This window comes from Adelges cooleyi, unplaced genomic scaffold (genome assembly GCF_023614345.1).
Source record: "Adelges cooleyi isolate 19-005CV unplaced genomic scaffold, UGA_ACOO_1.1 ACOO_flye_CR_arks_rails_tigmint_CR_PRNA_306, whole genome shotgun sequence".
In the NCBI taxonomy this organism is placed as follows: Eukaryota; Metazoa; Arthropoda; class Insecta; order Hemiptera; family Adelgidae; genus Adelges; species Adelges cooleyi.
Genome location: NW_026095977.1, coordinates 329,845 through 342,850, shown reverse-complemented (window position 1 = coordinate 342,850; position 13,006 = coordinate 329,845). Strand labels below are relative to the sequence as shown.

At 35.7% G+C, this 13,006-nt stretch overlaps 1 protein-coding gene across 1 annotated transcript in view; it reads left to right on the top strand.

The window, feature by feature from the left end:
- Nucleotides 1–1,768: 1,768 nt before the first annotated feature.
- The window catches only part of LOC126839541 (uncharacterized), a 56,185-nt gene continuing 44,947 nt past the window's right edge, over nucleotides 1,769–13,006 (top strand). Inside the window, exons 1-2 of the mRNA XM_050574904.1 lie at nucleotides 1,769–1,925; nucleotides 10,220–10,331. Coding sequence (XP_050430861.1) covers nucleotides 10,265–10,331 — 67 coding nt within the window. The 5' untranslated portion in view covers nucleotides 1,769–1,925; nucleotides 10,220–10,264. The remainder of the gene's footprint in view (nucleotides 1,926–10,219; nucleotides 10,332–13,006) is intronic.

The following is a 13,006-nucleotide window of genomic DNA, read 5'->3' as shown; positions in this document are numbered from 1 at the left end:
AGCAGACTAAACACAGTCTGTGTAGCTTTTGCAATATATTATATACAATTTATGTTTGCTCAAAATTGTGTAATTATTTAAATTTATTTTCGATTACGTTTTAATTAAAAGTTCCTTTTCATAGAATTGAAAGCAATTTTAGAAGGAAATCGTCAAGCCGTTAATGCTTTATAAGGATTGTTTTTTTAATGCGCATAAATTTCATTCACAATAATATAATAATAAAATGTGGTTTTTTTCGGTTATCACGACGTTATTGGATAACCGAAGTAACCGTCAAGACCATAAACAGCATATTTTAATTAATATTTTTCTGGGAACCGTAGTTTTAAAAAATAATTATTCACTGTTGACGAAGAAAGAATAATAATTGTAGTATTATTTATAAATTATACATTACCAAGTAATGCCGACCGTGTCACCCTCTCTCTTTTTTTTAAATCATTAAAAAAACAAATTAATATATATATAAATACTGTTAGGTTGGTATGGGATAGAAGTAGATCATTGTAGTTTTAAAGTTACTCGAAAAACAGAAAAAACACAGCTAGTTTTTGATGATTGGAACAAAAATACTCATTATAATAGTGAATGTTTATTGCTGATTGTAAACACTGGTTTTTTAATTTGTATTTCTATATAATTAGGTTATACTATTTTTAGTTAATGTTAATAGTTACTCACGTCAATATACGGTTTTTACTTTATAACGAAATTCAAATGACTTTAAGCAATTCATACATCAGTATTTGACCACACGTTTAATTTTATAATTTTCATTTACTTGTAATGTAAAATACCTTGTAAAAATGTACAGAACAAAACGTTTTTCGTTAATAAACATAGGATTTTACACGGAAAAAATGTGGTTGTTGACTGTTTTATCGGTTGTAAATTTGTTTTTAAACGCAATTGCAGCCAAGAATTTTTATAATTATCGGCTATCACCGATTGAGTCACTCGGAAGGAATTGAAACTGAAAAAGAAAAACAAGTTTACATACAATTTAATCGCATCTAATTGTAAGACGTTATTATACGGCGGACGGAATTAATAGCGAACAATAAAATATCGTTACAACAGTAATTATAGACTAGAGTTGTGTATTGGCGTAATTGGAAAATCAAACCAACTATTTCAGTTCGAAACGCGAAAAATTGGCAGCGAAAAACATAAATTGAAACCGATTAAAAAGTCAATAAGAGGTAAAAAGCGGTTTCAGATTGCAAAAAAAATTGCGTTTATTATAAGTTGCGATTGTTTAAACATTTTTTTTAAAAAATATTTTTTGGGTTTTTCCGAATACATCCAATATTGTGTTGGACGGTAGCGCGACCGTTACGGCTTGACGGCCGCGTCGGCGGCGGCCGATCTGGCGCAATATGCGAACAAGGCGAACGCTCGTAGACGAATGCCGGCGGTCCGCCGGCGGCCGTTTTCGAATTTCGGGGTGTGTCACATCGTTCGGTGCGCGCCCCCAAAAGTCCGCCCCCGACCCACCGCCGCCGCCGCTCGAACGTGCGGTACACCCGCAGCCCGTGGCCGCCACCGCCGCCGTCACCCGACGCGGTCAGTCCACGCGCGGACGGGCGGTGGCGGTGGCGGCGGCGGTGGCGTCCGCGGCAGACGGCGCGCGCTAGACGTTACACCGCGACGCACACTGGGTTGGTCGTGGGATGCGCAATGCTTCTGCCGCCCGTCTCGGGCACACGGATAAAAGGCCGTTGCACACATGGCCCGTCGTTTAGATTCGCTTTCCTTGGCCATCGTTGCAGTCGCCGCGAGCTTCGTTTACTACACCTGCCAACACGGAAGTCACGATTGAGTCCAACGACAACGACACCGCGCCAGCCACGCCGAACTCACCGACTCAAAGTCGACTAGTCCGGCTGGTGCGCCCGCTCCGTTACATTTACGCGTTACTGGTGAGCATATTCCGTTACTATTATTGTTTTATTAAATTTTTGCATGACTTTAAAAAAAAAAAAAAAACGTTTAATTTTTTTTTAATCGCAAATTTTTTATTACTTCATAAATTCCAAATTTTTAAGGAACGTTTTTTTTTTTCAATTTTATCAATAAAACACTATAACGACTTGTTAATTTTTTTAATATCGTTAACGTTAAAAAAAAAATTAACCCTTCGAGAAAACATTCCGAAAATCAACCCTTCGATGCCCGATTTCGCCCTTAGAATTTTTTATGAACGAATTTTTTATTATAAATAATTATAAAGTCGAGAATTCGGGAAAAACAAGTAGAAATACATTCAAAAAACAAATTTTTGTTATTATATCTGATGGACAACAATTTATAGGGCGCCACCAAGTTAAAAAAATATTTATTCTAATTTTTTTACAATATAAAATTATGTAATAAACATGTTGTATCACGACCGGCACCGCAGGGTTGATTTCGAAATAGCTTTTTTACCGCCTAAGTATAAGAAAAATGTGTATAATTTGTAACATTATTTAGAGGACGCCACACGACCGTCGTTTAGAGATGCTCACAACTAATAATAGCTATTAATTAGGTCGTTCCAATTTTTGAAATTTCGAAAACGCATCGAAAAACAATACTGTTTAACCGGGTTGGTTCAAAAAAATATAGCTAGTTTTACAAATATCTAAAAAATTACTATCCAACGCTCAAAGTTATAAAATTAAATTCGAGTGATAAATTTCAAAAATTTAAAATTCATCAAGTGTGGCTTTTTCTTAATACGTTGCCACTCGAAAATTTACATTGTTTGTCATTAGTACAACTGAATACGTTGCTTGAAATAACATTGATAACACTGAATTCCAATAGGTTAGCCGAGTTCGAAGTTGTAAAAAATAAATTAACACATTTAAACGTTTCGTTGTGGCGTCGGTTAATTTTGAAATAGTTTTTATTGACTAATTTAAAAAAAAAATGTCCATACTATATTCAGCATTTATTACAATATGTAAATTGTTTTAATTTAACGAAATTCTGGTTTGGTAACGTTGTCGTTCGCTGTTGCTGCCATATTATAACATTTGGTTTGATAATTAAGTATTTGTGGTGTTTTGGTAAAAAAAAACAGAAATGTTTTAACCGATAGAACATTATATGCAACTGAAAAATATCGACAAATATATTTTTCACTTATATTAGTATCTAGGCGAACCGTTTGTCGTTTTGTAACGTAGATTATAAAAAACAATAATAACATAATGGTGTTAGGAGGTTTGGGTGGTTTAATCCGAATTCACCAGAGATAAAATGTTGACAATATAGGTCATGATCGACGACAATCTATAATATAAAAATATGTATATAATATATATAAAGATAATGAACAACTCGACAAACGTGGAATATCACTGACGGCGGAGACACCTCGCTCGTTCGGGTAAGGCATACAACAGAAGAAGAGCGGTTAAACGTTTGTGTTATTTTTTTTTAAATTATTTTATTTTAAAGCAAACCTGCCTACTGTTTCAACAAAATGAAATATACACAGTTGATGTACACCGCGTGGGCATACATGAGTTATTATCATTGTAATAATTGTTGAATTGTCGAATGCGCGCATATTTTTTTAAAAATATTTTGTTACCTTATTGTTGCGGTTAACCTGTTGGTTTCAAGGTAAAAAAAAAAAAAAAAATTAGAATTCAAATTGGTTTTTATTATTATTATTTTTTTTTTACCCGAGTTTCATTATTTTTTATAATATTATATATTATAATATATTCAATAATAGTATTACCGAGTACAGAAAATATAAAATCTAGAACAATATAGCGCAAACTGTAAACACCGTCGGAGAGACGCTAATATGAACGTAATCATTATTTTTTTTTCACCAAAAAATATTGTTTTAATTAATTTTATACAACGCGCAACAACACAAATGCATTGCAATCCTCCGGTATGGAAATAATAGAAAAAAAAAAAATGTAATTATCCTTCAGTTAGTCGAAACACATATATTAATATAACATTAGTTATCCGGCTGGCTAACAAATGGCGAGTTCGAGTAGTGTAGTAATGCGAGGCTTAAAATATAATATATATACATATAAAACCGCATATTATTATTATTATTTATTACCGACAAAGGTGTTTGATGTAACGCTTTGGACGCGCTAGAATGTTTGTCTAGTGTACAATATTATAATGTTATTATTATATAGCACCACTACCTACCACTGCACTGATAATACTAAAAAAAAAATAAAATAATAATAAAGTTACGAGTTTTGTGATGTAATAAAAAACGCGATTCGACGCTTTTTGTCTGTTTAATTACGCATTAATAACGTTTATACGAAAATAAGAAAACAAAAAGGTTTTATTAAGCAATAAATTAAACTTCAAACGCGAAAAAAAAAAAACCATCAGTAATAAACGTACATATTATATACTAATATAAACCTAAATATCATTAACGAACGTTTTAATTGTGCAAAACAAAAAATAATGCATAATAATAAAATTAAATCTATTAAACTCGCCGCCCTCGTTTGAACCCAACGCCGCCGCCAGTTTTAATTTTTTATTATTTTTTTACCGCGCAATTATTATTGTTACCCGTACCTAGTGCGACTCTGTTATTCTATAATTTTTTTTTTGCCGCTATTATTTCTCGATTATTTTTACCGGTGCTTTAAGTCTACGCCGTACTAACACATTTTTAATTAACCGTCAATTTTCCAACCGTACCGGTTTCGTTTGTCCGACAATTTGTTTAATAAGTTATCACGTGTCATAATATTATTATTATTATCATGTGTATTTCCATTTCTCGCATGTCCTATTGGCGTTACCAAGTGCCGGTGTAATTTGTTTCAGACCACTGCGGTGAGGCAAGTTGTGTATTACACATATATACAAAAAAGGACCGTCCGAATGAAATATATACGCGTGTGTGTGTGTGTAAAATAATGACCTTCCGCAACAGCTTAACTGTAATTCCGGCAGGTCCCCCAGCAGAGTCGTTTTTGATTTATTGTGATATTATATTATGCTAAACCCAGCCGGATTGCGTTTTCTCCGTCGTGTCGATACCGTGCAGGATATTCGTACCGTATAGCATTATATAAACTTTAATATGTTATGAAATAATAATGGTAATGATAATAACAACGCGCGGCAGCCGCATATGAAGTCCATGAGTATAATGCACGTGTACAGGGTGTTCCAGTAGAATTCACTGGAATATATATATATATATATATATATGTCTCGAGGCAATCGATATTTAATGTATATTGCTTGGAACGTCTTGTGGGATGTTTGGCTGAAGGAAAAAAAAAAAATTAAATAATAATAAACCTCTTCGGTTACCCTATGATTAGAGTCGTCGAGCCATCATTATATCCAAAACCGGAACATATTCGTTGCTCTACGGCATTTGCGTTGCTTAAGTGAAAAACCGAATGCATCATTTACCGTTCACGACGTTCCTCCAAGATGAACAATTTAATATTATGCATTCTTACGCGAATTCCGACGTCTCATTACCGTTTGCACGTTCTCGTTAATTCCAAAATCAATTGTACGTGTGCATTTTTTCATCTATATTTTGATGGTTGCGAACAACCTCGATCAATCAGAGAGTCCTCGCGTCCTTGTGGTTTAAACGAACGGCTTCGCAGATGCTTTCGATTAGGATGTGAACTGCAACTGATCGATCGCCCATTCGCGTCAACGTCTCGTGTTCAATCAGCTTGTCCGCCTTTAGACACCTTAGATACTCTTATCATTTTTATACGGCTCATTTCCCCTAACGCCCTCCCCGCGTTTACCCCATTACGGTGCCGGTGTCGATTGTGGTGGATAAAAACATATTGTTCTCTGTCGAAAACCCATAATAATTGTAAAATCAATACCATCCCGTCTTTGCACCGAAGCTGTGAACATATTATGCGTTAGAGTACCACAATAAGGAGCAAACAATTTGTGACTAGATTTCCAGTTTGAATTCCTATAAGCCGGACGCACTCTGTGATTGTTGTCAGCTGAAAATGTGTTTTTTTTTCTTCAATTTAACGATCTCGGTTAAACTCCCCTTAACGCAATCGACTGTTAACTTATCTAAATCAAAAGACAATTGTATACAACAATTGTTGAATTAATTAGTTGGTTTTTTTTTTTAATTAGATTTTCTCAGAAGACATTCGTATAGTACAAGCAAATCATCGTGAGACATCAGTATATTATACTGGTTTTGTCGGTCGCTACCATATTCGATGGTTTGTGAAAGATAGAAAACATTTTTATGTGTTTTTTTTCCCATTGATTTTTTTTTTTTTTATTACATTACCCGACTCGTAATGAGAAAATAGACGTATTCGGCATTTTTATTATTATTTTTTTTTTTTTTTGTTATGCACTTGGATAATATTTCAGTGACACGATATTATGTGACCTACGGTCTGGCAATAAACTTATATGTTATATAATATTATTATCTCCAGAGCGTATCTGTTCGGGGTTTTTTTTTTGTACAGCGTGAATTAATTAACGAACGCAAAAATATGCATAACTAATAATTAAAATACACTATCACTCGTCTAAAAACGTCATCCTTTGACATTTATAAAAAAAAAAAAAAATTACTTTTATTCACCCCAAACGATGAGTTCGATTATTTATTTATATATTTTTTAATCTCGTTTTAATCTCTTTACTTGTTTCCTGCGATCAACGAGCGCCAAATTTTAATTATTAACATTTTAAAAAAAGCAATTAAAAAAATTAATTGATATTCACGATGGAAATATAATATTATTATTAATACATTACAGTACAAAGCGAATTGGTCGGTACAAATCAACGTTTTCCATTTACAATAATTATTTAGTTTGCACGAATCGATTGCTGAACATAATCGTTTTACACTCGACTTATGAGTTTTACTTTAACGATTACTTTGTCAAACAATAAAGCGTTGACAACAATTTAGTGTACCACCATAGTCTCGGTGGGATTCGTTTCCTTTTAGAAAATATAAATAAACTGTATAAAAGCAAAGTTAGGGAACTTAATAAACGACTAATTCACTGTTCCATTGAATTGCTGACATTTTATTACAACAACAACTACTAATTGTTGCTTGTAATAAGATAACTATATTTCTTATGACTAATAATTATTAAAATGATAGTGTTCAGCCTTATAAAAACTTAAACCCTTTGTATATATATTATATTTTTAAATTCAATGAAAACACATTACGAAGCTTGTTGATTTGTTTTTTGTTAAAATATAAAATACTAATAACGCAAAGATTTTAATGGATTTTTTTTAACACCTCTTAAAAAAAAAATAACAATAATATCAATATATTGTTTTTTTTTGTAAAGAGGTTAATGAATAGTTTTCACATTTATACAATATCTGTAAACATTATGAATAAAACATCTGTTAACTATCTGACTCATCCACATTGAAAATATATAAATCTATCTGTATCAGAGTGATAAACTTGTTACTAACTATTAGAACTAGAAATAATTGTAATTGTAAATAGAATAATGATGTTTTTTTCTTTTATGAAATTCAATCAGTTTACGAGCGTTAACTCGTTAGTTAGTTCGCGTTGATTTAAAAAACTGTTTAATAACGTCGTTTTATCTGTTTCCACATAACCTTATTCTCGAGTAACGTTGGCAAACATAGATTTGCTTTTAAATTAATAACGTTAAGTGAAAAAAAAAAAAAAAAAAAAACGTCAACTGTAAACTCATTTCACACATTTCTATTAAAGTCTCTATCAGTGCTGGTAGAAGTCAAAGTCGAGTTTCTTTTTAACCCTCCCGGCTCTTCGAATGCGTTTTCTCGAAATTAGATGGCAATCTGAATCCATTGCTATTATACTTAGGCGTATGTGGTTTTTTTTTTTTCGTTTATGGTCTTTTCGCGCGGTTTACATTTCACAGAGACTTAAAGTTATGAGCGAAGATTGTATTTCTTTCCCCTCGGGGCGTGTGTGTGTGTGTGTGTGTGTAGGTTTTCAGACATATTATTGTAATGGCAATAACGTTGAAATGCTCGCCAACAAATTTTGATTCGACCGCGTCTGGCCTTTTGGCAAACACACAGCCCATCCGAGTTACACTGTCACGCAGACTTGTCGAAAATCATTTTTTTTTTTGTAATTTTTTTTTTTTTTTTACCGCGCCAAAGGCTTGCTGCTTGTGTGAACACTCATTCGTCGCTGGCAGTCGGTTAATATGTGTTTTCTCATTTCCCTTTTGGGACATTGTCGGTCGCACACCGCTTATTTACTATATAGCTGCTCGCCGGAAAACCCATTACGAAGACACGGCTCTTTTGTCCGCAGTGTTATATACATCATGATGTATGTACCACATAGGGAACAGGGGAAAAGTGTCAAAATATACAGTGTCGTAAAATTCGTTTGGACGTAGTCAATTTTCAAGTACCTAGTATATATTCTCGGACATTTTTGCTTGGACTCACCCTTCGCGTGTTATCGTGGCATTCTATGGTCGGGACGTTTGCGCAATACACACAAAATTAAAAAGGTCTACTTGATTTTTCTATCCGTTTTTTTTTTTTTTTTTTTTTACGATCACACTAAGTGGTCGGGCCACTTTCTTTTTAATAAAACAGCTTTATTTAGATTACACGGGGGACGCCCTAATGGCAGCCCTTCTCCCTTTGCCGTTTATAAGGAGCGGCACGATTATCGAGGCCGGGCACGTCTGTGGACCTTTTTAACAAACCTGCCGGATCCGGCAGGCAATAAAACCGTATTCTATATGTATATATATGTACAGAAGTATATTTTATGTTTATCGCCGGCACATCAAAGCGGAGCTATTGTATAAAGGATTATAATAAGATAGGTTTATCCAGAGGAGATTTCCGCGACTAATCACATTACGGCGACGGACGACGCACTTGATAAATCCTCGAGGAAGGTTAGGTTTACCCGGAATTGGGCTTTAACACGAAATCGCTTCGCGGGCTGAATTCTGGAAAATCTAAAAAAAAAAAACAGGGAGGCTAACATTGTACGGCCGCCTTTGGGGCAACATCGTTAATTCTTTTGGTGTTACACACCCGTGCACTGTGTGTTGACCGACCGCGCTTGAAGGGGAGAAAAAACGCCTTAATTACATTCGTCACCCTTAACGCGGCGGGGAAAACTTTTTTTCGAAACAAAATGTATAAAACATTATACTTGATAAACTTTCGGCGAGCACACCCTTCGCCGGTCTAGCAGATGACTAAATATAACACCATTGTCTTCGGAGTACCCTGCAAATTATTTTAATGCTGAGTTGTTGACAAAAAAAAAAAAAAAAAAAACTCCCATAAATATTGTTAATTTCTAGAAAATGTTTTCCCCTGTTAGACATAAACATTAATTATCGTTCAAAGATCTCGGTCGCATTGTGTGAGCGGACGACCTTGAGCGCGTTTCTTTTGGATCGTAAAAAAAAAAATAAATAAAACAGCTTAGGGTTTTTGTATTAAATAGATAACGTTTATCATCTTGAAATATTCCCCATGGGAATTCGCTGACAAAAAAATACAACGCAAAACCTTTATGGTTTCCATTCCACGTCCCGCGGTGACATCTAGATAGACCGCGATAGTCGTACACACTGCAACCATTAAAAATAATCGTTTGCATCTGACTACTTTTTTTTCATTGCTACCGACTTTTACTGTGGGATCTATTTTTCCGTACCGAGTTTAAGGGTTGTAATTATTAACGATTTGAATTGACATTGTGACTGTCCAATGTCCCTATTAGTTGGCAGGGACGGGGGCTAGGTACAAAATTTTAATCAAAAAATCTTTTTCAATTAAACACATCAAGTACGTTCAATGTCACCCTGAGTGAAGGCACACCATTTACTTTTATGATTTATAAAAAAAAAATAAAAATACCAATCTGTGCGTTTGTCTTGAATATTTTAGCCTCGGTGCGAAGCTGAGACGGAATTGTTTCTACACAGACGATCAACCCCAATCGTATGCACCCTACTAAAAATATATTTTTAAGCTTATTTTAATGGTCATAAGCTGTTATAAATGCATTTAATGATATTTGCATTTCTACCAATACAGGTTGGAATCAAAGCGTTTATTTGATTATAACACTTTCAGTTGTAATAATTAATTTAGACCTGTCACCTGCTCTACCCAACTATGCTGTACTTACTTTATTTATGTTAAAATTGTTTTTTTTTTTGTATTACAGGTTTCTTGCTATAATTTTGTCTTGAAAATTTGGCGAAGAATTAGCATGAAACTTCTTATTATCTTGGGATTGGTCATAATAACTCCGGCGCTCCTGTACTTTTTGTGTATTGGTAAGTCTAAATAACAGTTTATATATTTCACTAAAAAGTTTTAGGCGCAGGCTGCTTTTTATTTTTCATAATGTTAACCACACAATTCGTTCATGTATCGCCGTCGACCGAGGTCACGTTAGTTGTAAAAAACGGTAGTTGCATTTTTGTGAGCGTCCATTTTTTTCCCAAAACCCTAATATACCACATCGGTCGGCTAACTGTTCCCACAGCGTAATTCGATACTTAAAAATATGCACTTGAAACTACCACGGATTAGGTTTCGGCTTTTATATAGATTTTCTAGTCGAATAGCTTGCACTCGTAACTTAGAACCTAGTCTCTTCTTTCTTATTTTGACCCAGTTTGTTTTTCAGTATGTAGTAAATCGTTGCGGTGCAGTAGCCTATAGCGTTGGGTCCATTTAAAAACCAATCTAGCTATTCGGTTCACTACAGATTGTATCGTTTTAACGGAACTGTTCTGGAATAATAAAAGTCTACGTACACATTTTATAGCCTCTGATAATATTTTGCGTGTCGAGGTTATTTTTAAACGTATCATAGTCATATTCTGCAGGCAGTACCTCTGGGATTTAATCCGGCACCGTATATCATATGAAAATATTGTTAGCCTGGCGGCGACGAGCATTTTCGCCGAAAGGCTTGAACAATACCGCTCTCGGAAACTCCCCTGATTCGCTATACATTGTCTATAAGAAGTTTATTGTACGTCCCTTAGTAAGCATTCCCTTAGGGGAACATGTGTTCGCCTTAGACAAAATAATGAGTACAGCTGAAAGCCGCGCACCAGACCGAGGAGCGTTTCGGTAGTCGACCTTTAAAGTTTTGCTCTTGCTGTCTTGTTCGTGATAGAATCGGTTGGATATGCATTATATTTTGGAGCTCTAGGGCTCGCGTGATTTAATTCTCATCACAACGTCGAGTGAGTATTTGCCGGCGGCAAGATGGTGTTTTCCCAATTCGGTTCAGCGATTTCGGGTATTAGGATCTACTAAAAAACTAGAAGCGTACAACAACGGCTGTCGCTGTAAGTCTCTGTAATCTCTCCTCGGCAAATCCTACGGATTAAATTCGGTAAACGTCATAAGGAATACTATCGCGAGTCGTTATCCTCGACTAATGCCTATAGTGCTGTGCAACGGTCGTAATCAGAGAGCCGTCCGTTTGCAAATCCCTTTGGAGTCTACTTGCGTACGCGTCTCGCCAGTCATCACAGTTAAAGCTCTTGTATTCTATGTACCGCGGGAGACGCTCTGAATGAATTCCTAATCGAAGCTCTAGCAAATCCAGAATGCCTGTCTAATTCGGATTCGAGAGGGAATCAACTGACATTACACAATGGACCTAAATTTACAGCCCTCGCGGATGTGTCTCGGTCGGATTGCAAACGCGAAATCTTCGATCCGCTAACTAATACCGCTTCTGAATAGTATTAATATTGGGCTATTGACGAGAGACCTTCCTGGCAAGCCGACGACGACACGACGGCAATACCAAGTTGAAAATAAATTCACTCTGTACACTTCAAATATCCGTTCGGTCGAGGATCGAGAGCTGTTTGGCTTCGATGCGACACCTGAGAAGTTTTTGTTTTTAATTTGCTTTGGAGAAAACTTTATTCACAGACTTCCGATGGCGTTCTAGTCCGAGTACGGCTGTATTTGTTATGAATTTCCACGTGCGAGACCCGACTGTTCGGTGGTTTCGTTTGTAACCATTGTTCGACGGCGAAGGTAGTACAATATATTTTAACGATCCTAAGCACCTGCTGTTGTCATGTCGGCAGTTTAGCGCGTTAACACTAATCCGCTGAGTGATCGGTTTGGAACCGTACCGTTATCATTGGCGACTCTGTAGAATTAGGGCTTCGTGTGTGTGATTTAAAAATGTGTATATATAAATATATACAAGTGGCATGTATACTGTGTGTGTGTGTGTATGTGATAGTGATATATTATTTTATTTTATTCGTTTTCGCGGGTGTCGTCGACGATAAGGGCACAGCCGAGCAATGAAATAACGTCAGCAGTTGCCACTCGGTGAAGTATGTGGTCTAGTGCAACGTCATAAATAACCGCCTAAATTCGCTTTTAAACCCGTACGATAACGTGCGTGGTCTGTGCTATTTTACTGTTTTGAAATATATTCATCCAACGGGGAAACACACGAAAACGTCCCGTCTTCATAACACTGAAATGTTTTTTTTTTAGTAGTTCATGGTCGGCTGTTATTTTTCATCTTCTTGCCCTTTTATTATTTTCTATGACGTGACAACCGCCTTGTTCGCCTTTCAGCTCCATAGATAACTGCTTGATCTACTACATCTCATGCGTTTGGCCTTTTTCCTCGGCCGGCTCTACTACTTGGTCTTGGGACGGTAAACAGTATAACAGCTATCGACGTTATGCGATCATTGTGGATTTTCTGAAAATCGATTTACGACGGCAATTAGGCGCGACCGTGAAGTCAAACTATGGAAGACGGCCAAATGGTAATTTAATATTTAGTCGAACACTCAATTGGCGTGTTGGCCAACTACGGACGTTGTAAAGGAAACCTGTATAACGCGGTCCATACACTTGTCGTGTATGTTGTCAGCAGATCAAATGATTTGCTCTGTGACGGACAGCAATCATTTTCCCGGCTAGGATGGTTATCAAAATGACTAATCTA